At 35.7% G+C, this 26,793-nt stretch overlaps 1 protein-coding gene across 7 annotated transcripts in view; it reads right to left on the bottom strand.

The window, feature by feature from the left end:
• ZC3H13 (zinc finger CCCH-type containing 13) overlaps window positions 1-26,793 on the bottom strand; it is a 101,190-nt gene that overhangs the window by 31,297 nt on the left and 43,100 nt on the right. For all 7 annotated transcript variants that reach the window (XM_059378290.1, XM_059378292.1, XM_059378293.1 and 4 more), the window contains 3 exons: window positions 24,653-24,850; window positions 6,469-6,779; window positions 3,173-3,637 (listed from right to left, as the gene is read on the bottom strand). In XM_059378290.1, coding sequence (XP_059234273.1) covers window positions 3,173-3,637; window positions 6,469-6,779; window positions 24,653-24,850 — 974 coding nt within the window. The remainder of the gene's footprint in view (window positions 1-3,172; window positions 3,638-6,468; window positions 6,780-24,652; window positions 24,851-26,793) is intronic.

Raw genomic sequence — 26,793 nt, 5'->3', positions numbered from 1 at the left:
CTAAGCACTGTTCAAAAACAAAGACTGGAATAATAGGGGAGGTCCTATAAATTAGGTCCTATAAATCCTATAAATTAGGACCTCCCCTATTATTCCAGTCTTTGTTTTTGAACAGTGCTTAGTGAATAACTCTGTGTCACTAAATAATATCTTTTTAAAGTATTTTAAAGAGACATATATAGATAGATGTGTATCTATCAATATATAATTATATATCAATAAATAATTGATATATAATATCAATATATAATTTATAGCACCTCCCCTATCTGTGGCTTTGCTTTCTGTGATTTCAGTTACCCACGGTCAACTGGGGTCCAGAAGCAGATGATCCTCCTCCTGACATATCTTCAGAAGGTCACCGGTAGCCTATTGTTACCTCATAATGCCTACATCATTCACTTTGCCTCATCTCATCACGGAGGCATTTTATCATCTCACTTCATCATAAGAAGGGTAAGTACAGCACTAAATAAGATATTCTGAGAAAGACCACATTCACATAATTTTCACTGTGGTATATTATCATTGTTTTATTTTATTATTAGTTACTGTTAATTTCTTACTATGCTTAATTTATAAATTAAACTTTATCATAGGTGTGTATGCACAGGAAAAGACATAGTATATGGAGAGTTCAGTATTATTTGAGGTTTTAGGCATCCACCCAGCATCCTGGAACACAGCCCCTGTGGATAAGGAAGAACTACTGTATTAACTTCAGATTGTTCTAGCTATGTGCAAAAAGGTGTTCATATTTTGATAGGGACTGCAAAACGAATAATACAATTATAAAATGGGCAGAAGACATGAACAGACATTTCTCCAAAGAGGACATACAGATGGCCAACAGACATGAAAAGATGCTCAGCATCACTCATCATCAGGGAAATACAAAATCAAAACTATAATGGGTTATCACCTGACACCTATCCAAATGGCTAAAATTAATAACACAAGAAACAACTGGTGTTGGCAAAGATATGGAGAAAGGGAAACCCTCCTGCACTGTTGTGGTGGGAATGCAAACAGGTGTTTGCATTGTATACTTGGAGAATGGTATAGAGGTTCCTCAAAAAATTAAAAATAGAACTACCCTACAATATAATAATTGCACTACTAGGTATTTGCCCAAAGAATACAAAAATACTAATTTGAAGGGATACATGCACCCCTATATTTACAATGTAGCACTATCTACAATAGCCAAATTATGGTAATAGCCCAGGTGTCCAATGACTGATGAATGGGCAAAGAAAATATGGTATACATACACAATGGAATATTACTCAGCCATAAAAAGAATGAAATCTTGCCATTTGCTTCGACATGGATGGAGCTAGGGAGTATTTTGCTAAGCAAAATAAGTCAGTCAGAGAAAGAACATATTTTCACTCATATATGGAATTTAAGAAATGAAACAAATGAGTGAAGCTAAAAAAAAAAAAAGAGAGAGGCAAAGCAAGAAAGAGACTCTTACCTATACAAAACAAACTGAAGGTTACCAGAGGTGGGTAGGGGGATGGGTTAAATAGGTGTTGGGGATTAAGAAGGGAACTTGTGATGGGCAATGGGTGTTGTATGCATATGCCTAATCACTACACTGTACATCTGAAACTAAGATTACACTGTATGTTAACTGGAATTTAAATAAAAGATCTTTTAAGTAATTCCTACAATGGACAATGTGCACCACAAAGAAGGGGATAGAGCTACTTATCAAGTTCACTGATATGGAATGATCTCCAAGGTATTTTTTTAAGTGAAAACAGCAAGGTATAGAGTAATATACAGTTTTAAAAAAATTATGTTTGTAAAACCAGATGGGGATGATGAGTAGACCTACAAATCTGCCTATGCAGAATATATCTGGGAAGGATACAGACAAAATTGGCAAAGAAATGAATAAGGTCAGGAATAGAGGCAAGGCTTTTCACAATATATTCTTTCATACATTTGAAATTTTAAACCATGTAAATGCATTATTGAAAAGAAAGAAAAAGAATTTTTTTAAGTACCACTGATAAGAGCACAAAAAATGTTGGACACCCAGTAATAAAATACATAAGAACTCAATAGAAAAAGTTATAAATTTATAAATTTAATGCATTTGAAATAAAAATCTAAGTTTTTCACAAAATTTTTAAAAAAACCCACCTCATTTTATTTTATTTATTTTTTTTTTTAAAGATTTTATTTATTTATTTGTCAGAGATAGAGCGCGAGTTAAAGCGAGCACAGGCAGACAGAGTGGAGGGCAGAGTCAGAGGGAGAAGCAGGCTCCCCGTGGAGCAAGGAGCCCGATGTGGGACTCGATCCCAGGACGCTAGGATCATGACCTGAGCCGAAGGCAGCTGCTTAACCAACTGAGCCACCCAGGCGTCCCCCCACCTCATTTTAAAAATGTGTATGAAAAAGCAAAGGGCTAAGAAAAGCCAAGACAACTATGAAGGAGAAGGTAAGGAAAGCCTTCAGCTTCATATGGAGTTATAATATTGACCAGGATATACCAAAAGACCAATGGAAAATGAAATGTTCAGAAATCTGCAGCAGTATTTCAGGGCAGAAGGGGAGAGGAACACATGTCAAAACTAATTCAGTCCAAGCAGTTGGGAGGCAAATACAACATTTAGGTAGTAGTGCTGGTAAAGGCTTTTTAGGGGAAGAATAAATTAATGGTTCAAAATTCTGATGTGCAATTATCTTAACTGGTTTGAAGAAAGCACAAGTATACTGAGGAATACACAGTCATTTCTGATACCACCAATTTCGAAAGCCCACCATTTTAATTCCACTTTAATAATCATTTTATCATATCTGTACCTGTTTAGTAGAAATTATTTCCTTTTGACTCTACTTTTTTGCCTGACGAATTTTCTTAGTGTTCCACACTAATCAAGAGGGTAGGCATAATTGGATATAATTTACCAGGGGATTTTAATCAGGACCCATTTATCTTTTGCTACTTTAGCAAATTCCTAAGTCCTAGGAATTTAACAATTCTTACTTGGAATTTACAGGGAAGGCCAAAATTCAATTAATTGAAAATTACTTTGACAAAATGATGATAATGAATGTAAAAAAGAATATATTTAGAAAAGAAACCTTAAAAGATTTAATAATTTCTATATAAGCATACAAGATACAGTTCACTGACAAGTTAAAACCTTACCCTTTTCAGGTAATTCTGGACCTCTTCCCCTACTTCTGCCCATCCGGTCATTCCTAATTTCACTTCGAGACTCATTTCTTGCATCATTCCTTATTTCAGTACGAGAACTTTCTTCTCTCAAATGGTTTCTGCCATAACTTCGGGATTCTTCTTGATAGGCATCCTCCTTTCGATGAGTATCTCGACTTTCACGGTCCCTGTAGTCATGGGTATCACGAGCAGACCGAGAATCTCTGGGGTCACGGCTCTCTTTGTTATCTCTGCTATAATCTCTCATCTCCCTGGAGTCCCGAATGTCTCTGGAGTCCCTTAATTCCCGTCGGTCTCTAGTATCTCTGGCATCTCTTCGATCCCGACCATCTCGAGGTTCTCTGTCATCTCTGTGGTCTCTAGAAGAGCTCTGATCTTGTTCATACTCTCGTTCTTCTCTTGTGTCCTTTTCTCTATCTCTTTTGCTTCTTGTCTCTGTAATGCAAGTTTGGAAATCAACTAGGATTCCTTTAACAAAATTTTGAGAAACCAGACAATACATATACAATATAGAGCTAAAAATTTTTTAAAAATGGTAATTCACGTTCTTTGCAGAAAATACAAAAAAGAAAACGTGGGCAAATAAGAAAATTAAAACCACACATAAACTACAATTCCAAAGCTAATTTTATTAACACTTGAATAACTATGTTCTTGATTAGATAAACTTTGATTAGGATCTTCCCATGCCCCAACTTATCCATACTTATCTTAAACAAATGAAACAAATAAATTGATCTCATATCACTGATGGTTTATTTTTTAGAAATTACTTGTAGAACTAGAGGTACACAGTGACTTTAGCCATCTCTACCAAGGAAGGGGCCAAACTGGACTATCCGTGACTACCTCAAGTGTACTTAAAGTACTTAAGCGTGGCTGGCCTACAGTTAGTATGCTGGCTGGCAAAGAGATGCTGCTACTCACCCTCTCTTTTGCTACTCACCCTCTCTTTTTCTTGAACTGTTTACTGAATCACTCCTGTCTCTAAAGTTTTCTCTCATTAAAGCATTTTCTAATGCTTCACAGAAAAATAAGAAAGGAACTTCAGTTTTAAAAAAGCTGAAACAAAACTCAATGATTATTTAATTCAACCTTGTCACCATCTAAATGAAGAAATTAAGAGGCCCAGAGCCTAAATGGCTTAGGCAACCCCATACCTAATGGAATTTGCAAAGAACATAAACTATTCTTTAGATGTGCCTAGAACAGGCAGAAATTGATCACAATATAAATCTGATATGAAGTCAAAGGACTAACAAGAGAACATTAGAAAACAAACATTGCATTGTTTCTAAGTCAGACTCCTTTTTGTGTTGCTCTCACATTCTGGAACTACTTCAAGATCTGAGGCTATTTTAGCAGTTACAGCAGCCATATGCCTAAGAGCCGTATGCCTATTATTAACTTACCTTCTTTTCCCTTTGTCCCAGGTGGCTAGGTCTACAGACTTTCTTAAGCACCCAAACAGTATCCACAAGACCCCCTAGATTTTCACATTAATAACTCATCTCTCCTGCCAATTACATCGTCCATATGCTTACATTCACAAATGCCCTTTAAGAACAGCAGCAGTAGGCAAGGATTGGATAGGTTTCCAACCATTTTGGTGCAATTTATGACTTCTAGTCCTCCTCCAATGCCAACTGGGCCTAAAAATATGTTCACTCAGTACCAGATCCTTTTCATGATTCCATCTGTCTTTTCAGATCTAGTTACTAAATTTTGTTCTTTACCTACCTCCCCATTCTTCCACTAAAATTATTCTTATTTCAGAAGATGACATCTAAATAGAGGAACAAATTGCTACATATCTTGTTTGGAAGGTTAAAGAAACATCTTTACAAAGAAACTAAACACATATGGCTTATTATTAAATGGATTCTTCCTGTAACACAGGCCACTCTTAGCACACAGACAAAAAATTCTTTTAAGACTCAACCACATACTATTTCCCCTCATTATTATTTCAAAACAGATATCAAACACACTAGAGCTTTCACTCAATAAGTACTCATTAAATGTACACTATATTCCCAGTCAACTCCAGTTAAAGATCTTATTAAAATTAATGCACAGGTGCTAAGAGAATTTTCCTATCTTACCAATGTTCCATAAATATTGCTGTGCTGTTTTGGTTCCAAAATGATATACATAAGAAACTATACAACAGAAACTCTCTCTGATCCCTACCTAGATGTACATCATTTTCTTGAATAAAAGAACTTGATTAATTACTGCACTGCTGATAGGAAGAGAACAACGAAATTCAACATGTTTCACAGAAGACTACTGTAATATATTCTCAGAGGTTTATTTTAAAATGCACATTAAAGGGAAATGTTGCAACTAAGCAATATTTCCTGAGTACTCATTATGTTTAAACACCAACTCAGAAGTTAGGGGAAAAAACCTTAAATATGTAAGGTCAAGAGGCTTAGATAAGGAGTACAGAAAGAGATCAGAACTATCACACTATATTGCCAGATAATAGTACCTCAGCTTTAACAAGGAGCAGCAAATCCAAAGTTAACTTAATTCTCAGGGATCTAGAAAGGGAAACTGCTTTGCTAACTTCTTTTTACCTAGAAAACTGATCATTTGACTTACACCGACCTTCTCAATATTCCCCCAGCCCTTACCTCTTTATCAAAACATAGGCGATGCTTTCAAACTATGCCCCCTGGTTTGCTGCTTTTCTTCCATTCACTTTTTTGTTTTTTTAAAGAACCAATTAAGCAATTAGAGGGATGTTTTAAGAATCAGACAGTCAAAAATTTCTAGAACTCGAGAGTACCCAAGTAAAACATCTTAGAAAGCACTACCTCAGTATACATAAAAATGCCCACTTATGGGGGCGCCTGGGTGGCTCAGTGGGTTACGCCGCTGCCTTTGGCTCAGGTCATGATCTCAGGGTCCTGGGATCGAGTCCCGCATCAGGCTCTCTGCTTGGCAGGGAGCCTGCTTCCCTTCCTCTCTCTCTGCCTGCCTCTCTGCTTACTTGTGATCTCTCTCTGTCAAATAAATACATAAAATCTTTAAAAAAAAAAAAAAAGCCCACTTATGTACATTTAATAGTTTATATGTTCCTGTGTCATTAAAAGCGCCTCTTACTGCCTTCAAGCACTCTTCTCTGTTAAAGACTTAATACAACACGGTTTTCTTCTTCTCCTTACTGTAGCAATAAATCTGAATGTCCAGTTCTTTAACAAAGAAAATATTTAACACTAAAAAAAAAAAAAATCAAGATAAAATACAGTGCATACCTTCTCTTCTTTCATGACGCCGATCATGAGACTGTGAAGTTCGTTCATGGTCATGCCTCCCTTTCTCTCGTATTGGAGAGCGATGTCTTGGGGGACTTTGCTTTCTCTGAGGAGAAGACAGAGAATGTGAAGGATAAGGAGATGCAGAGCGTCGTAAAGGTGGAGTTATTGTCCTCTGATAAGATGGTGAAGGAGATCTTTTTCGACGAGGAGAAGGAGAATGTCTTTGAATAGATGATCCTGATTGTGAGGAAGATGAGTGATGTCTAGAAGATATAGGAGAGTGATGCTGTCCTACTGGGGAAGTAGACCTGTAAAGAAAAGCAACAATTAAAAAAGCTGAATGCTAAAGTTAAAGTTAAAAGTGTGAATCATAATTCTAGGATAAATTTCAATTCACAACGCTGTACAGTAAGAAGCTAATTTTTAAAGATCTGGTTGATTTTAGGTCAGCCTGAGACCACAGTCCTAGATGAGATATATACTGCCTTGCTCCCAAGCTTGGGCTCCAAGCAGCACTCTCGCTGAACACAAACAGAATATTATCCTCACTTAAAGTATGGAATTCACTCTTAATCAGAGATAATCTCTGACCTCGTGAATAGGTACTTGGGGGAAGGAAACCGCAAGAGGCTAAAGAGGAAACAGACTAGTGAGATCTAGATAGAAAGCGGCTGTGAGAGTGCCTATAACTCACGGCTGTGGGGAAAGGGAAGTCATCATCAATTAAGAAGCCAAACCTGAAGTCTGCCCTGCTTGGAGTGAGATTCAGGATGGGGATAGAATGATATGGTTAAGGACATACTGTCTACACGGTCTTTATCTTAAATAACCAGGCTTCACTCTTGGCCAGTACAGATTAAGTTCATGAGTCCTGGTTTAACAAAGGCTTCCTCTACTCCCTTCCAATCACCTTCTTTCACTGCTGCCAAAGAAACAACTTATAACCACACAAAGCACAATGGAGTCACTCCTACAATATGTTAAATCCTGGGCCCTGGTTTACACTGATTATGCAAAATGTGTGTGTGATAGGAAGCTGGAATACACACATTTGTGCAATAACTAAAAAGAAATGGGACCAGAAAGAATGTTAAAAAATAACATTCCAGACAGCACATACCCAGATTAGTATCCTAGTCCTCATTCTGAAGATTAGATATTTGTTCAAAAACGTTCTGAAGTCCTAGTCAAAATATTTTAGAACACCTTCAGTGCCTATGGTATTTTTAATATCCACAATGGTAGCAAAGTCATTATTAATCCTACACCGGGGTTTCTCAGTCTTGGTGGTCCTGACACTTTGTGTTCAGTGATTGTAGTGGGGGGGGGGGGGCTGTACTGTACATCACAGGGAGATCAGCAGCATTCCTGGCTTCTACCCACCAGAAGCCAGTCTCATGCTCCCTCTCACCCCCATTCGTAACAGTAAAAAATACTCCAGACACTGCCAAATTTCCCCAGGAAAGCAAAAATCACCCCTTGTTAAGAACTGCTGGCCTGAACTATGTTCTTTATAAATGATGCCTAAGTAGACCTTTTATCAATACAAGCACCAAATACATAAAATATATGTTACTCATTCAGGGAAGTGATTCCAATATATTGAAAAGAATTTTGCAGAACAAGGATTTTAGCAAATAAACAAAAACATCTTTTGGATAACAGTTGACTAAAAGAAGTCAGCTAATCAGAACATCATATTCACCTAAACATTGTAGTTATTAGTAATTTCACTAAACCTTCACACTTCTCATAAAAATTTTCTTTTCATAAAAAATTAAGCCATAAGCCACTATAATTTAACTGACTCTTAAGAGAAATGTATTTACTTATAGGTAGAAATAGAAATGCTCACAGGGTGTTACCCAAATTTGGAAAACCAGCTATGATCAATGGTCATTCAAATGCATCTTACCGAAAAGAAAAACACTGCAAGACTGAGAATTAGAATTATTACTGTTTGGTATGTTCCAACTGCAATATCACCAGATTCTAGACAATTTGGAAATCTGTAAATTGATTAAAAAACATGGCTTTCCACTGAACTGGCATTTTGGTTAGTTTTATTAATTGTGCATACTAAAAACTGCTTCAAGAAAGTCTGCAATACCATTTGGTGATTAGTACATGGAACCTAAAAAATAAAATAGCTCATATTACTATCTTTAAAAAACACAATACAGTCCAATCACATTTCTATTCAAATTCAGTGTCGATAGCATGGAGTAAAAAATGCAGTTCAAGCTTAGGATAATCAACCTATCAAATTAAGGTCAGAGGACCAATCCATTGTTAAGTTATGGTTTCAGCATTTTTTCTTCTTACCCATCATCCTTCAAGAAAAAAAAATTAAGAAAACTTGGTTTAAATTAAAAGCATCTGTTATGAACCGAATGTGTCCCCTCAAATTTATACAACCTCCCAATGTGATAGTATTTGAAGGTGGAGGCATTTGGGAGTAATTGGTTTAGATGAGGTCCTGTGGGTGGAGCTCCCAAGAGATCGTATCCTTACAAGAGTTCATTCTCTCCTGTCCATGCCAGGACACAGTGAGAAGACAATGTTTGTAAACCAGAAACCAAATCTGCTGGAACTCTGACCTTGGACTTTCCAGCCTCTACAGCTGTGAGAATTCAATGTCTGTTGTATAAACCACTCCAGTATATGGTTATTTTATAACGCAGCCCAAGATGGCTAAGATAGCATCTTTATTTTCTTATTATTCTTTCAAAAGTTCGATGACTAAACAATAGTGAAAAGAGAGGATGTTACCAAAACAAGATGGGTCAAATTATGGATGTCAGTGTAAAATGGACCTGGGCCTGTGTTCATTCTACACATAAGAAGGTAGAAAATAAAACTGCCTTGAAATCTGACCAAAATTATTAGTACTTTGGCTTTTACACTATTGCAGAGGTATATTAAAATACATTTCCAGTTAGAATAGCAGTAATTTTAGATTCTTCTTAGGCTTTAGAATTGGCTGGTTTCTTATCTGAGGAGAAAAAAGAGGTGACATTTGACACTCAAATTAAGAAAAGAGTTTATCATTGCATGAAGAGAGCCCAATACCTTAAAGAAGAAATCTGTATACTGCCAGCAAGAGCACTGTGATTTATAGCACTGGGAAAACCAATCTTTAGCCTGACTTGATTCTAACCAGAAGTTTTTTAATGCTACTATAATTAGGACAAAATGTGCAATGAGAAGATTCAGGGTATATTTAATTTGGGGAACATGTGAAAGGTTAAAAAAATTTAAAAAGAAAAACTTCCCTCACTCAAGATACACAGATTTCACCTACAAACAAGCATGCTTACCCTAGACTTTTAAAAAATTACTAATACCAGTTTTTCTTTTAGTAAATGGTTTGTATTTCTAAAATGAAAATATGCCTTCATAATGTAACTAACTAACATTTATAAGTCACCCTTTAAAATCATCATGAAAAGTATACTTAAAAAAAAAAGGACTATGGGCAATATCAAAATCAACTATTTCCAGTGGTAAAATGCAACACCATATGATACAGATTTCAAACACAGAAATATTTCGGCTTTATTATTTTACATAAGAAACATATCCTGAATAAAAAAGTCACTTTAATTTATTGAGCTGATATTAAGTAAGCATCGTATATACTGCAAGCATTATTTTTGGCACTGAGAATACAGAAGTAAAAAAGACAGGCAACGTGGGGCTAATAAAACATTATGTTAATAAAAAATTTAAAAAAAGACAGGCAAAACCACTAACATCATCATCATCATCATCATCATAATACCAATAACAGTAGCAGGTAACACATATATTGTTATTACATCCGTACCATTGTTTTAAGGACTGAAAACCAGTCTGTCTTAACTACATGGACTACGAGTAGACCACCACCAGGAAAGCAAAGCAATTTCAGTTAGTTAATGCAACAACAGAGTAATAAAATAAAAACTATTAGGTTCCTCCCTCAAAAAAAGTCAGGGGACAACTTTAGGATGGTTCAAAGGAAAGGGCCTTATTGAGAAGATGGAATTTGAGCCAAGAACTGACAATCCAGGGAAAGAACATGACTTGCAGAGGGTTCAACCACAAGAGGCAGGAGGAATCACAATATATGAGAAGAACATTAAGAAGACAAGGGTAATTACAATTTGTAAGTGAAGAGTTACATGAGAGAAGGCCAGCTGATATGAAGTCATCTATGTGATGGTGAAAGCCGGACTGTACTTTTTTTCCCCCCAGATTTTATTATAAGCATGAAGAAAATCACTATGAAAAAAAATCACTAGAGAGTTTTAGGCATGAAGTGTCATTCAAAATCTAGCACGATCTCAAAGAATAAAAATTATTATGATCATCTCAACACATACAGAAAAAGCACTGACAAAACTCAACACCCATTTATGATAAAAATTCTCAACAAAGTGGCTTTAGAAGTAACATACCTCAACATAATAAAAGTCACACAGAACAAACCCACAATTAACATATCCAGTGGTGAAAAACAGAGCTTTTTCTCTAAGATTAGGAATAAGACAAGGATGTCCACTCTCATCACTATTATTCAACACAGTACTGGATGTCCTAGCTGCAGCAGTCAGATAAGAAAAAGAAATTAAAGGCCTTCGGAAACCTCCAAACTCTTTCTATGAGGCCAGCATCACCCTGATCCCAAAACTAGACAAAGCCCCATCAAAAAGGAGAATTACAAACCAATACCCTGATGAATATGGATGCAAAAATTCTCACCAAAATACTAGTCAATAGGATTTAATAGTACGTTAAAAGGATTATTCCCCACAACCAAGTGGGATTTATTCCTGGGCTGCAAGCGTGGTTCAACATCTGCAAATCAATCAATGTGATCCAACACATTAATAAAAGAAAGGACAAGAACCATATGATTCTCTCAACAGATGCAGAAAAATCATTTGACAAAATACAGCATCCTTTTGTGATTAAAACTTCACAGTGTAAAGATAGAAGGAACATACCGCAAAATCATAAAAGCCATCTATAAAAACTCTGACCTTGTTTCCTGACCTTGACCCACGATGAGTATCATTCTCAATAGGAAAAAGCGGAGAGCTTTTCCCCTAAAAGGAACACAGCAGGGATGTCCACTATCATCACCACTGTTCAAGAGAGTACTAGAAGTCCTAGCCTCAGCAATCAGACAACAAAAAGAAATACAAGGCATCCAAATCGACAAAGAAAAACTCTTGCTCTTTGCAGATGACACGATCCTCTTTGTGGAAAACCCAAAATACTCCAAAATTGCCAGAACTCATACAGGAATTCAGTAAAGTGGCAGGATATAAAATCGATGCACAGATATCAGCTGTATTTCTATACACCAACAGCAAGACAGAAGAAAGAGAAATTAAGGAGTTAATCCCATTTACAATTGTACCCCCAAACACAAGATACCTAGGAATAAACCTAACCAAAGAGGCAAAGGATCTGTACTCAGAAAAGTATGTAACACTCATGAAAGAAATTGAAGAAGGCGCAAAGAAATGGAAAAATGTTCCATGCTTATGGACTGAAAGAATAAATATGGTTAAAATTTAAAATGTCTATGCTACCTAGTGCAAACTACACATTCAATGCAATCCCTATCAAAATACCATCAACTTTTTTCACAGAGCTGGAGCAAATAATCCTAAAATTTGAATGGAACCAGAAAAGACCCCAAATAGCCAAAGAAATGTTGAAAACAAAAAGCAAAGTTGATGGCATCACAATTCTGGACTTCAAGATGTATTACAAAGCTGCAATCATCAAAACAGTATGGTACTGGTACAAACAGACACATAGATCAATGGAACAGAACAGAGAACCCAGAAATGGACCCTCAACTCTATGGTCAACTAATCTTTGACAAGGCAGAAAAGAATACCCAATGGAAAAAAGACAGTCTCTTCAACAAATGGTGTTGGGAAAATTGGACAGCCACTGGCAGGCAAATGAAATTGGACCATTTCCTTACACCACACACACAAAAAGAGACTCAAAATGGATGCAAGATCTCAATGTGAGACAGCAATCCATCAAAATCCTACAGGAGAACACAGGCAGCAACCTCTTTGACCTCGGCTGCAGCAACTTCTGGCTAGACATGTCTCCAAAGGCAAGGGAAACAAAGGCAAAAATCACATCACTTGGCATCAGGGAACTACAAATCAAAACCACAATGAGATACCACCACACACCAGTCAGAATGGCTAAAATTAATAAGCCAGGAAACGACACATGTTGGCAAGGATGTAGAGAAAGGGGAACCCTCCAGGACTGTTGGTGGGAATGCAAGCTACTGCAGCCACATTGGAATACAGTATGGAGATTCCTCAGAAAGTTGAAAACAGAGCTATCCTATGGCCCAGCAATTGCACTACTAGGTATTCACCCCGAAGATACAAACGTAGTGATCTGAAGGGGCACATGCACCCCAATGTTTATAGCAGCCATGTCCACAATAGCCAAACTATGTAAAGAGCCCAGATGTCCACTGACAGATGAATGGATAAAGATGTGGTCTATATAGACAATGGAATATTACTCAGCCATCAAAAATTGAAATCTTACCATTTGCAATGACATGGATGGACTAGAGAGTATTATGCTAAGTGAAATAAATCAATCAAAGAAAGATATAGTGAGTGCTGGGTATTATATAAGACTGAAGAATCAAAGACCTATACCTCTGAAACCATTAACACATTATATGTTAATTGAATTAAAATTAAAATTAAAAAATAAAAAAAAAGAAAGGCATTTAATTGGTAAGGAAGAAATTAAAATGTCACTATTTGTAGATGACATGATACTATACATAGAAAACTGTAGGGCGCCTGGGTGGCTCAGTGGGTTAAGCTGCTGCCTTTGGCTCAGGGCATGATCTTGGGGTCCTGGGATCGAGTCCTGCATCAGGCTCTCTGCTTAGCAGGGAGCCTGCTTCTCTTCTCTCACTCTGCCTGCCTCTCTGTCTACTTGTGATCTCTCTCTGTCAAATAAATAAAATCTTTAAAAAAAAAAAAAAAGAAAAAACTGTAAAGAATCCGTGAAAAATGTATCGGAAGTAATACATGGATTCAGCAAAGTTGCAGGGTATAAAATTACTACAGAGAACTGGGCTGCATTTCTATACCCTAATAACAAAATAGGAGAAAGAATAATTAAGAAAATAATGCTACTTAAAACTGCACCAAAACCGATAAAATAACTAGAAATAAATTTAACCAAGGAGTTGAAAGACCTGTACTCTGAAAAGTATAAAACACTGAAGAAAGAAACTAAAGATAACATAAACAAATGGAAAGACATACTATGCTCATGGAAGAATTAATATTGTTCAAATGGTAATCTACAGATTCAAAATAATCCCTATCAAAATGTCAATAGCATTTTTCGCTAAACTAGAAAACATAACCCTAAAGTTTATGGATCCCCAAAAGATCCTAAATTGCCAAGGCGATAAAACAAACAAACAAAACAAAGCAGGAGGTATCCCAATTCCAGATTTCAAGATACATTACAAAGTTATAATGATCAAAATAGACATGTGATCACTCAACAGAAGAAACAGCCCAGAAATAAACCCACAATTATATGGTCAACTAATCTATGACAAAGGAGGCAAGAATATATACTGGGAAAAAGACAGCCTCTTCAATTAGTGATGTTGGGAAAACTGTACAGCCACATGCAAAAGAATGAAACCGGACCATTTCCTTCTACCATACACAAAAATAAACTCAAAATGGATTAAAGAACTAAAACCATAAAACTCCTAGAAAAAACACAGGCCATAATTTTTCTAACATTGGCCTTACCAACATTTTCTTCAGTCTATCTCCTCAGGCAAAGGAAATAAAAGCAAAATAAGCTACTGGGACTATACCAATACAAAAAGCTTTATGCACAGCTAAGGAAACCATCAACAAAACAAAAGGGCAAAATACTGGATAGGAGATGACACTTGCAAATGATATATCTAATAAGGGGTTATTACCTAAACATATATAAAGAGCTTATACAACTCAGTAGCAAAAAACAAAAACAAAAACAAAAAAACAAAAACCACCACAACAAAACAAAGCAAGACAAACAAAACTCCAAAACAACTAATCCAGCTGAAAATGGACAGAGGACTTGAAGAGACATTCCAAAGATGATCACAGATGGCCAAAAGACACATGAAAGACACTTGTATCACTAATCATCAGATAAATACAAATCAAAACCAGCCACCTTATTATACCTGTCAGAATGGTCAAAATAAAAAAAAAAAAAAAGAAACAAAACAAGTGTTAGTGAGGATTCAGACAAAAAGGAACCCTCGTGCTGCTGATGGGAATGTAAACTGGTATAGTTACTGTGGAAAGCACTATGAAGGTTCCCCCCCAAAATTAAAAATAGAAATACCATACGATGTAGTAATTCCACTCCTAGGTATCTACCTTAAGTAAAAAAAAAAAAAACCACTAATCTGAAAAGACACAGGCACCCCTATGGCTATGACAGCATTGTTTACAATAGCCAAGATATGGAAGCAGCTGAAGTTCCCATCAATAAATACATAAAGGAAGATGTGGCATATATATGCAATGAAACAGTGTTCAGCCATAAAAAGAATGAGATGTTGCCACTGGTAACAACATGGATGGACCCAGAAGGTATTATGCTAAGTAAAATGAGTCAGACTGAAAAAATATGAATACCACATAATATCACTTATATGTAGAATCTAAAAATAAAAAAAAATTTTTAAAAAGCAGAAACAAACCCATAAATATAGAGAACATCTGATGGTTCTCAGAGGCGTGGGGTGGGGGGAGATGGGCAAAATGGGTGAAGGGGAATGGGAGATACAGAATTCCAGTTATGGAATGACTAAGTCACAGGGATAAAAGGTACAGCATAGGAATACAGTCAGTGATACTGTAATAATGTAGCGTGGTGACAGATGGGGGCTACACTGGTGAGCACAGCATAATGTATAGAGAAGTTGAATCACTAGGTTGTGCATCTCATGCTAAATTAATGTTGTGTCAAGTATACAATAAAAAAAATAATCTAGCAATATCTTACCTATCTAAATAAGTATGTAAGATAGAGAAAGAAAATGCTTCTGTGTGATGATCCCTTTTAAACCTAGAATTTGCTGTCCCTCTGAAGCAAGTAATAAATTCCCCTGAAAGGGGAATGAGCTAAGTGAACAATCTCCCAAAATAGAATACTTTTGTCTGTAGGAATGTTTTGAAAAATGTCTCCTCATAAATATATAATGGTACTTGTAAAAAAATTTGACATAAGCAAACTAATCATTTCCACATAATACAAGTAAATCTAATCCAAGTAATAACAATTTGACTCAATTTTATTTTTGCATACATATAGAAATGAAGTAATTTCAAAAACCTCAATTTAAGAATGAAGACTATTAAGATAAGGCTTAAATCAACACATCCTTAAATGTTATCCTAATCTAGATTTACAATAAATAAGAGAATTTTTCAGAATCTGGTTCAAGAGCCTTACACAGATTTGCTCAATCACTTGGCTTACTGAGGTAAAAACTGTACCTACCACTGTAACTGAAAATCAGAGGAGACAAGTACATGGTATCCCTAGCACATATGAGAAGATTGTTTTTAAGCTTTAGAAGTAAGGGAGTCAGTATTCCAAATGAAATAAAATCCAGAAACAACACACACCAGCCTAACATGAATGAAGACAACTGGCTCCTATCCTCTACCTGGTAGACCAAGTTAAAGTACTACTTTCTCCTGGGAGGGGATAGGGGTGAGGGCGAGTGACCACACCAGGAAACAGCAGAAATCCAGTCTGGGGAAGGAGTGAGGTGACGAACAGTTCTCAAGGCTCTGGACTGATTTCCTAGACATAACATCTCCTCAGTTCAGGCCAACAAAATGGGTAAGCAAATAAGGAATATTCATGAAGTCCTTGCCACTCTTCTGAAAATCCTATCCAGTTGCAGATCATTTACCTGTTAGTGAAAAAATTACCAGCAGATGGCACCAAACCACAGCCAGATTGGGATGGATTTTGCTAGTGCAAATTTGGGTGTCTTTCACTAATCTCACCACATACAAGGCAGCCCCACACTTTTACTGGGTTGAATTTCTGTTCTTCATTTACCATGGTGTACACTTCTGATTGCAGCAATTATGGGAACAGATCAAACTTCCCAACCACCTCCCGCTGCTGAAAACGCTCTCTGAAACAAGTACTTGAGAACAACTTTCAAGTCTCTAACTTCACCAAGCATGTTGGACAAAAGATAAAAGTACACTTTTTAGGGATATAAAACCATTTTAGATTTGGCTGCAAAACAGGAGGTTCTCTAGTGAGCTCAACAAATTTTCCCAATATCACACCCATGAAAAAGAGCCCAAGACTTGATCCCTTAGACTAATTGTGAAATTGCTTATTTTCCTCCAATGTGACTGAATTATTTTGATATTTATAAAACTCTCATTTTGGGGGCACCTGGATGGCTCAGTTAGTACAGCATGTGACTCTTGATCTCAGGGTCATGAGTTCCAGCCCCACATTGACCGCAGAGCTTACTTAAAAAATAAATAAATAAATAAACAAACAAACCACATCTTTAATACAAGTCTACCCTAAATTTAGTGTATTATAGAATATATTCAGGTATGTTACAGATTTCTTTAAGTGCCTTAATTTTATATCCCTAGCCTAAATCACCATTCACATGAAAACACTTCTTAGGTCTATACATAGGGCTTCATTAAATTAATGGCAGAAAAAAAGATGAATGCCTCAGATAAGCAATTTCCAACCTGAACATAAAGGTCCCATTTTATTACTAAGAAGTTTGCATATCCTTCATTATATTATTTGTGTTAATACCCATTAATTAAGGAAAATGTTATAAAAGGTATTAAAATCAGTACTTTTAAAATTTATTATTTTGAAGTTACACTACTCTCTTTTTTTCCTTTCACGTGTGAGACTGGAGTAGTGATTATGTGTTTTTAAGTGTAGTTCTCTCCTGGAGATATATGTTAAAATATGTATGGGTAAAACAGTGGGATATCTGGGATTTGCTTCAAAATAATACTGGAGGAGGGAGGGGTATAGGAGTAAAGGAAACAAGATGAATATAAAAGTATCATTATACTATTGTAGTTTTTATGTGTGTGAAATGTTCCATAATAATAATGTTAATGTAACATTTTTCTATCTTCTATATATAGTCCAGCAACACTGGTACACATTACTCAAGAAACCATTCTTCAGTCTATAGAAAAACGCTTGGTGCACAAATGGTTTCTTCCTTGTCCTCTGGCTCATGGCCACAGGGTGAGATTTGCCAACCCAGACCATCGTACCTGTACATGAATGGTAAACACTGAATAAATCCAATAAATAGTATTTCTTATGAAAGGTCTGAAACATTCTGATTTAATTATTTTGATAAATGTGTGCAATCACTGAAAGGAAGTAAGACTGTCACTTTGATGGTGATTTGCTTATTCTGCTAAATTGAAGTCAAAGCCAACAAATTTTGAATGATCACATCTGTCTTTCAAAGCTTAGCAAGACTCATCATGTAGGCATTTGTACTATTAAGAAGTAGATTTCTATCCTCCGGTAATTATAATGAAGTGTTTTTTAAAAAGTGATTACCTGTACACTCAATATTATCTTCGCATTTAACCACAAAATTCTGCATCCTAGCCTTTTGATTAAAACATATTAGCTTCCATCAGCGAAACCATATTTAACCAAATCTCCAGCAAAATGAGCACTATAGAATTGCTAGCTAACTCCTCTGGTTAACTACTAACCAAAAAGTTTATGTTTGCTTAAATCTTTGTTCTTAAAGTACACCAGTAATTTGGTTTACTTTCCTAATTCAACAAAGCATTACAGAATATAGATTTTCACTGATGAAAAAGATATTACAGGCCCACTGAAATACCACTGCAAATATCTGCTTCAGGATTATCTAAACATAACAGGTTAGGAATACTGACACAAAATATTCCTTTCACAGGTGATTTTCTGACTAAATACCTAATATGAATTTAATTTTCCTGTGAATCGCACCTCTTCTAAACAAATTACAGAATAAAAAGTACTTAGTTGAGTTCCAGGTAATCAAGATTTTACCATTTTCTGTACAGAACAAGTCATGAAAAGTTTACTTTCTAAAAATGTAATGGGAAGGGACGCCTGGGTGGCTCAGTTGGTTAATCGGCTGCCTTCGGCTCAGGTCATGCTGGGAGCAGCACGCTGGGATAGAGTCCCGCCCTTGCTTGGCAGGGAGCCTGCTTCTCCCTCTGCCTCTGTCTGCCTGAGCTTGCTCGTGCTTCTCTCTCTATGACAAATAAATAAATAAAATCTTTAAAAAAAAATGTAATGGGAAATTGCTACATTTTCTAAAAGTAATAAAATCCATAAGGCTTTTTTTTCTTGGATAAACAGGTAGTATTCAGATTTTGATCAATGTTGCACAAATAAGTAATAGCTCAGTAAAGTTTACCAGCCAAATGGGAAGACACTGATTCACTTCAAAACATGACAGAACTTAGTGCGATTAAATCAACAAATATTCTGGGAACAGAGTATATTGTTAACAAAGCTGATGTGGCCAACGAAGACTTGGGGGAGGTACTCAAATTCTCAATGCCAGATCAGTGGCAGACAGAGGGAGGAATATCATGATTTTTTTTCTGAGAGGGAATGGGTACTTTCCCTCTCACCAAAACACACACAGGCAAAATTTCACCCACAAATCAAGAAATTTGCAGATCCCCTGAAATCTACCAATGGATCTCCAGTCAGGAGCCCCTGATCTAGAAAGTTATGAAATTGAGATACAGAAGACAGGGAAAGGAATTAAGCCATAGGATCATATGGTTTTGCTGCATCATCTGTCCTACCCATATGCATACTCCTCTATAACCACATAGGGAACCATCCTTAAGAAATGTAAGCAACCTCCTACACATTCAACAGGCCTTATAAATTTTACTTGGAAAAAAAAAAGAATCCATGTTCAGAGAACTATTATTTTCCATACATGTGATTACTATATTACTTCTACCTATAGTAACAAAGCTTCTGAGAACATTTTTGTTCATGGATACCCTATACCAAATAAATAAATGAATTAGGATATTTTTACCTTAGCACAACATATCCTAATAACCAAAATATTCTAAATAAGCCCATTAGAATGCCTAAATTAATTTTAAAGGACAATTTTCTCCAAAAAGAATTTGGACACTAATCTTTAATTACATACCCCACCAAACTGAAAGCATGACGATGATTCTCACTACAGTATTTGGTTTTAGAATTAGTAAGTTCTCCTTCAAAGTAATGGGGATATATTAAAATAAGAGATCCAAGAAAAACCCTTGGAAAATAAATTAACTTCTCCTAAATCAAAATGCCCCTTTTCAACTGTGTAAAACATGGCTTCAGAACTCTAGTGCAAGTCAGGTACCCATGCAGTTCTTCAGTACTACTACTTCTGGTGCTTCATTTTCTTAGACAAAATAAAGTTCAGATTTTTCTATGTACTAAATAATAGGTAAGTCCTAGGCATACCTTGTTGCTTAGACACAGCTAGGAAGAAACAGTGGATAACACTGGAAAATGAAGAATCAACCTACATAATTCTCAATTCCTCATAATACAAAACATGTAACTATTTCAATAGTGAAGTATCCAGGGACATATGTTAAGAATCAACTCTCAGAGATTTCTGGGTCAAAACAACAAAATGAAAATACCAGGAACTGTTAAAGAATAGACTCCTTAAAATGTAAATCAGCAAGATCATTTACCATAATTTATATCTGATTTACATGTCATTTTCAAAAACATACCCACTAGAATGAATAAAATACAGACAATATTTTAGGGAAATATGTTCAAGAATTGTGGGTGCTCCACTTAACCGTTCCGTTATTGCCCCAATGAGGCAAAATGCTCCTAGGTCCTAGCAATGGCTCACAGAATCATTCTGGTTCTTCCAAGTCAAGTCACCAGAGAGGGAGAGAAAAAAACGGATTCATCTAAATAAGACAAGATGATCTCTTACCAAGACAAAGAAAGGACTAAGCTTATCATCAGAATCTATTTTTTGGACAAAGACTGAGTTTTGTTGAACTTCTAATTATAAAGCTATGTTAAGTGCTCTTGGGTAGGTAATTTATCCTAGATAATATTACAAATACCAGTTCACACGGCTTTCCAGATAAAGTGGCAGATAATGCTGCTTTCATTCTAATAACATGTTGTTACTTAGTAACATGAACAGAAATGGCATCATGAGAATGTAGTAGAGACTGCAATGAGCTACCTCACACTCATTCTCACCTTGCTCTTTAGTAAACCCAATTTTATTCGAGTCAGTTACATGCTCAGCTAAATTTCTTTCTTTCTTTTTTTTAAAGGATTACATTTCTAAGACACCCTCATATCTAGATGTAGCCATGTGACTAAATTCTGGCCCATAGATGTAACAGGAAATAGTGTTTGGGACTTCCAGGAAAATTAAGGCTTTCTTCCCTTCATAATTTTTCTGCTGCCTGGAACATGGATGGGATGTCTTAAGTCATCAGTAGTCATATTAAACCATGGGATAACTCTGAGAAAGGAAGCAAGGGGGTGCCTGGGTGGCTCAGTCCGTTAAACATCTGTCTGGCTCCAGTCATGATCCCAGAATCCTGGGATCCATGTCTGGCTCTCTGCTCAGTGGGGAGACTGCCTCTGCCTGTGCATGTGCATGCTCTCTCTCTCCTCACCGCCCCCAACTTCCTCTCTCAAATAAAAAAATCTTAAAAAAAAAAAAAAAAGAAAGAAAGAAAGCATACACAAGGCAGACAGCACCTGGATCACCAATGACTGTGGAAAGAACAGTGTACAGTCTTGGACTGCCTCCCTCTGAGCTTCTTTATATATGAGAGAATAAATCTCAATGTATGGCTCCTAAACTTTGATGAACATCAGAATCCCAAAATGAGCTTTTAAAAATCTGGATACCAAGGCTGCTCCTCATACTAATTAAATAAGAGTATCTGGGGATTGAAATCTGGTATTAGTACTTTTCGAAGACTCTCAGGCAGATTCCAAGGTGCAGCAAACTTTAAGAACTATTGCTTTATGTATGTAAGCCCTCCACAATGAGTCCTTATTACTAACAGCTGATTCTAAATCTGATACTGCAAAAGTATCAGGAAAAAAAATATCTTTATGGATACATTCTATTACCTATGTAGTTTAACTGAAAACCCACAAATGGAAGGACATTTTTAAATATCACTACACTGTAATTTATCATTAAAGTACAGTGCTTATTTTTTAAAGCATTATATCATTTGATCCTCACCTCAACCCTAAGTCAGTATCATGCATATTTTACAGTAAAAGTAATAGAGGTTCAGGGAAAACTCTCACATCATGCAACTGGCAAAGCCAAGATAAAAGTTTCTATTTGTGTAACTTCAAGTCTTGTGCCTTTTCCAATACATTGTAACTCCAAAGAAAAGAGGCCAAGAGCCTTCTAAAAGATTTACATTTTTTCTTGACTAAAGATTAATCTCATGAAAAGATAAATTTGAAAACTAATTTTTAAAAATGGAGACAGCATCCCTATTAAATCTATAAGCATTTCATAAATCTTGTGAACCACAAAAATATTACCTTCAAGTTAATTTTTTTTTAATTTGCTCTTAAGTAGCATTAAATAAATGAATTTTAAAAATCAAGAATTTATAATTTGTCAGTTTTGAAAATAGATCGTTAAGAAGTACTATTGTTAGAACAGAGGGAAAACTGGCCATGAGAAAGAATTTAATAAAATACATAGAATTTAAATTAGTTAATGCAGTGACTTTAGATTTTGAAACAATTTTTAAATGAACAGGTTTTCAGAAGGTCTCAGCTCTTTCACTGGCTGCCTTTTATATAATTTCATTTATACCAAAAAGTTAATGTTGATTAACTGACAGAACAATAATAACAGAGGATTTGAACAAGACTAAGATTAACTGGACCTAATAGACATATAAAGAACACTCCACCCAACTGTAGTAGAATACGCAGCCTTCTCAAGTGCACATGGAATATTCTCCAGGACAGACTACATTTCAGGTCATGAAACAAGTCAACCTACATAGACTACATGAAACAACCTGACTCTTATTTAAGAGACAGTAAATGTGAACCGACCAATAATAAGAAAAAACAAATACAAAAATCAGTTGTTTCTATATGCTAACAATGAACAATCTGAAAAAGAAATTATAAAAACAATTCTGGTTAGAGTGGCATAAAACAAGAATATAACACTTAGGAATAAACCTAACCAAGGAGTTCAAAAACTGAAAACTATAAAACATCACTGGAAGAAACTAAAGAAAGCACAAATAAGTGCTTCCACACTCCTGGATTAGAATACTTAATACTGTTAAGACATCCATACTACTGAAAGCAACCTACAGCTTTGACACAGTTGCGATTGAAATCCCACGGCATTTTTGGTAAAAATATAAAAATTCATCCAAAAATTGATCAGAAATTAAAGGGACATGTTAGGAAGCCAAAACAATTTTCATATAGAAGAACAAAATGAGAGAATTCATACTTCCTCAGTTTAAAAGGTATTAGAAAGCTAAGTAATCAAAACAGTGTGGGACCAGCATAAAGACAGACCAGTGGAGTACCACAGAGGGTCTAGAAAAAAATCCATGCCAAATGATATTCAACAAGGGTACCAAGACCACTCAAAGAGGAAAAGACAGTGTCTTCTAAAAACAGTGCTGGGAAAACTGGTTATCTACATGCAAAAAAATGAAATTGGAACCTTATCTTACACCATGTACAAAAATTAACTTTAAAGGAACTAAAAACCTAAGTGTAAGATCTAAAACTATAAAACTTCTTAGGAGAAAATCTTTATAACACTGGAGATGGCAATGATATTTTGGAAATGACACCAAAAGTACAGGCAACAATAACAAAGATAGACAAATGGTATCACAACAAACTTAAAACCTTTTGTGCATCAAGGACATTATCAACAGAGTGAATGAAAAGGCAACCTATGAAAAGGGAGAAAATACAAATCACATATCTGATTTGGGGTTAATATCCAGAATATATAATAGATTCCTTAAACTCAAGAACAAAAAAATAACTCAATTAAAAGACATTATTCCAAAGATGATACACAAATGACCAAAAAACATATGAAAAGATGGTCAACATTACCAATCATCAGTGAAACACCAAATTAAAACCATAGTAAGAGAACACCTCACACCTATTAGGATTGCTACTGTCCAAAAAACCAGAAAATAACAAGTACTGGTGAGGATATGGAGAAACTGAAACCCTTATACACTGCTGGTGGGATTGTAAAACAAAGCAACTGGTATGGAAAACAGTATGAAATTTCCTCAAAAAGTAAAAACAGAACTATCATAACTATCATATTATCTGGGAATTTCACTTCTGAATATATATGGAAAAATATCAAAAGAAGGGTCTTGAAGAGATACCTAAACACCTAGGCTTATCACAGCACTATTCGCAATAGCCAAGAGGTGGAAGTAACCCATACATCCACCAGGGGAATGGATATACAGACAGCAGAATACCATTCAGCTGTAAAAAGCAAGGCAATCCTGTCACATGCTAAACATAGATGAATTTTGAAGACCTTATGCCAAATGAAATAAACCAGTCACAAAAAACCAAAATAGTTCCACTTATATGAGGTATCTAAAGAAGTCAAATTCATAGAAACAGGAAGTAGAATGGTGGTTACTAAAGGCTGGGGAGGTGGGGGAGGAGGGGAAAGGATGAATTTCAGATGCACAAGATGAAAAAGTTCTGGAGATCTATTTCAAGACAATGTGTGTATACTTAATATTATTAAACTGTACACTTTAAAATGATTAAGATAAAAAATTTCATTATTTTACAATGTTTAAGGTAATGTTTATTGAATTATCCCTAACTCGATATGGGAATTATTAAATAACACATACATAGAGTTTTAAAACACTAAAAAAATCTACTACGGTAATGCCTGAAAAAAAGCTTCTGAAAAGTAAGTATTTTAAATTCTACAAAAGTAAGATTGTTAAAAACATACAATCCTACTTACCTTGGCTTGTCTCTTTTTTCTCTTTGTCTTTCAAAATCTCGTCCTCTGTCTTTTCCATCTCTTGGTTTTTCTTCTATTCTGTCTTTTACTTTATACTTTTCTTTATATTTTTTCCCCAGAACAATATCTTCCTGTATAGGAGGGGGTGGACTAGGAGTTCGAGGTCCTTTCTTTTTACTCTGGTTGCCTTTTGAATTCCTGAAGGTAATACAAAGCTATCATTAGAGGTCCAAATACTTTTGGAAGGTCACATGGGTATTTTTTCATTTTAATAAAGCACATTTTAGGTTGTTTTTTTTTTTTAAGATTTTATTTATTTATTAGAGAGATCACAAGTAGGCAGAGAGGCAGGAAGTGGGGGCAGGAGGCAGGGTCCCCGCTGAGCAGAGAGCCCGATGCGATGAGGGGCTTGATCCCAGGACCCTGAGATCATGACCTCAGCTGAAGGCAGAGGCTTAGCCCACTGAGCCGCCCAGGTGCCCCAATAAAGCACATTTTAAAAAATGGTAGCATTCCTCACCTTTTACTATCTTATTAATTAGTAATCACTATCCAGGAAAAAACACACAGAAATGAGCAAATAATTAATTTAACTTGCTACTTATTAGTAATTTTAAAGGGTAGGTCTCTGAGAAAGAGGTGGAGTAGGAAGAGATTCTTTCAGAAATAGAAATAATAACAAGATAACTGCATGAACTGAATTTTTCATAAGCTTATATAGAAAAGTAGATGAAAAAAATAAAAATCACGTATAATTCCACTACTCAAGACTAACCCTTGTTAACATCTTGGATATATGCCCACACTTTTTCTTTCTTTCTTTCTTTTTTTTTAATTAAAGATTTTATTTATTTATCGGGGGGGGGGGGGGAGAATGAGCACAGGCAGACAGAATGGCAGGCAGAGGCAGAGGGAGAAGCAGGCTCCCTGCTGAGCAAGGAGCCGGATGTGGGACTCGATCCCAGGATGCTGGGATCATGACCTGAGCCGAAGGCAGCTGCTTAACCAACTGAGCCACCCAGGCGTCCCTGCCCACACTTTTTCTATGTCACTTCTCCCTCCCCCAATTATATTATGTTTTATAAAAATTTTTGTACTAAACATAGCACAGATATTTTTTCTATGACAAAAAGCAGATGCAAATAATTATTTTTATAGACTCTCAAATTTCATCAAATAGATACGCTCCGTAACTTCTTTGAATAGTTTCAGATTGGTAAATTTTTTAGGTGGCCTCCATGTTTTATGATAAAGAACACAAAATTACATCATCTATAAATCAAATCCTAAACACTGTTAATAAACATTCATTTAAGTCTTCTAAGTCTTATTTGAGAATTCCTCCTCAACTCTAAGATTACAAAAACACCCCCCTAAAATTTGGGAATTTGACCTTTCACATTTAACCTACCTGGAAGTGATTATTGGGTTATTAATCTCCTTTGGCACTTTAAATAATTTTATTCAAATGTTATAACTCTGACCTCTTATATATCCAAAATTGTCTGTCCTTATCTCAGATCTGTCATCATTTGACTGAATATAATAGCACTTTGGTACTAATATACTTTCTCCTCAAAGCTCTACAAATATTGTTATAATATTTTATAACATTTGGTGTTGCAGATGAAAAATACAAAGAGAGCTCATTTCTTTTTCCCCATGCATGTTACACCCAGTTTTTGAGCTGGGATGATTACAAGACGTTTCTCCTTGGAAATTAAAAAACTGCACCAAGATATAACTAGGTTTTCTTTTTTTAGCCTTCTCTAGAACTCAGTGAACCATTCAATCCCAAATCCTTAAGTCTTTCAGTTCAATTTTTAAAAGATTTTTATTTTATCAATTCTCCAAATAGCCCAAGCCTCTCTGGTTAGCTTTATTATAGTTACCACATCTCCTGGATTTCTCATCCATGTCTTATTTTTTTAAATTATTTCTCTCTCTCCTTTTGCTTCCCAATCTTAAATATGTCTTCAAATTCAGTAATTCCTTGAAGCAGCACTCATTCTACTTGTTCCAAATAATTCAGCAGTCTCATTATTCTACTATTTTCAGTTGTTCTTTTTTTTTTTTGAGATTTTATTTATTTGAGAGAGAGTGGGCACAAGTAGGCAGAGTGGCAGGCAGAGGGACAGGGA

This window comes from Mustela nigripes, chromosome 15 (genome assembly GCF_022355385.1).
Source record: "Mustela nigripes isolate SB6536 chromosome 15, MUSNIG.SB6536, whole genome shotgun sequence".
Taxonomy (NCBI): Eukaryota; Metazoa; Chordata; class Mammalia; order Carnivora; family Mustelidae; genus Mustela; species Mustela nigripes.
This window is presented reverse-complemented; position numbering and strand designations above follow the sequence as displayed.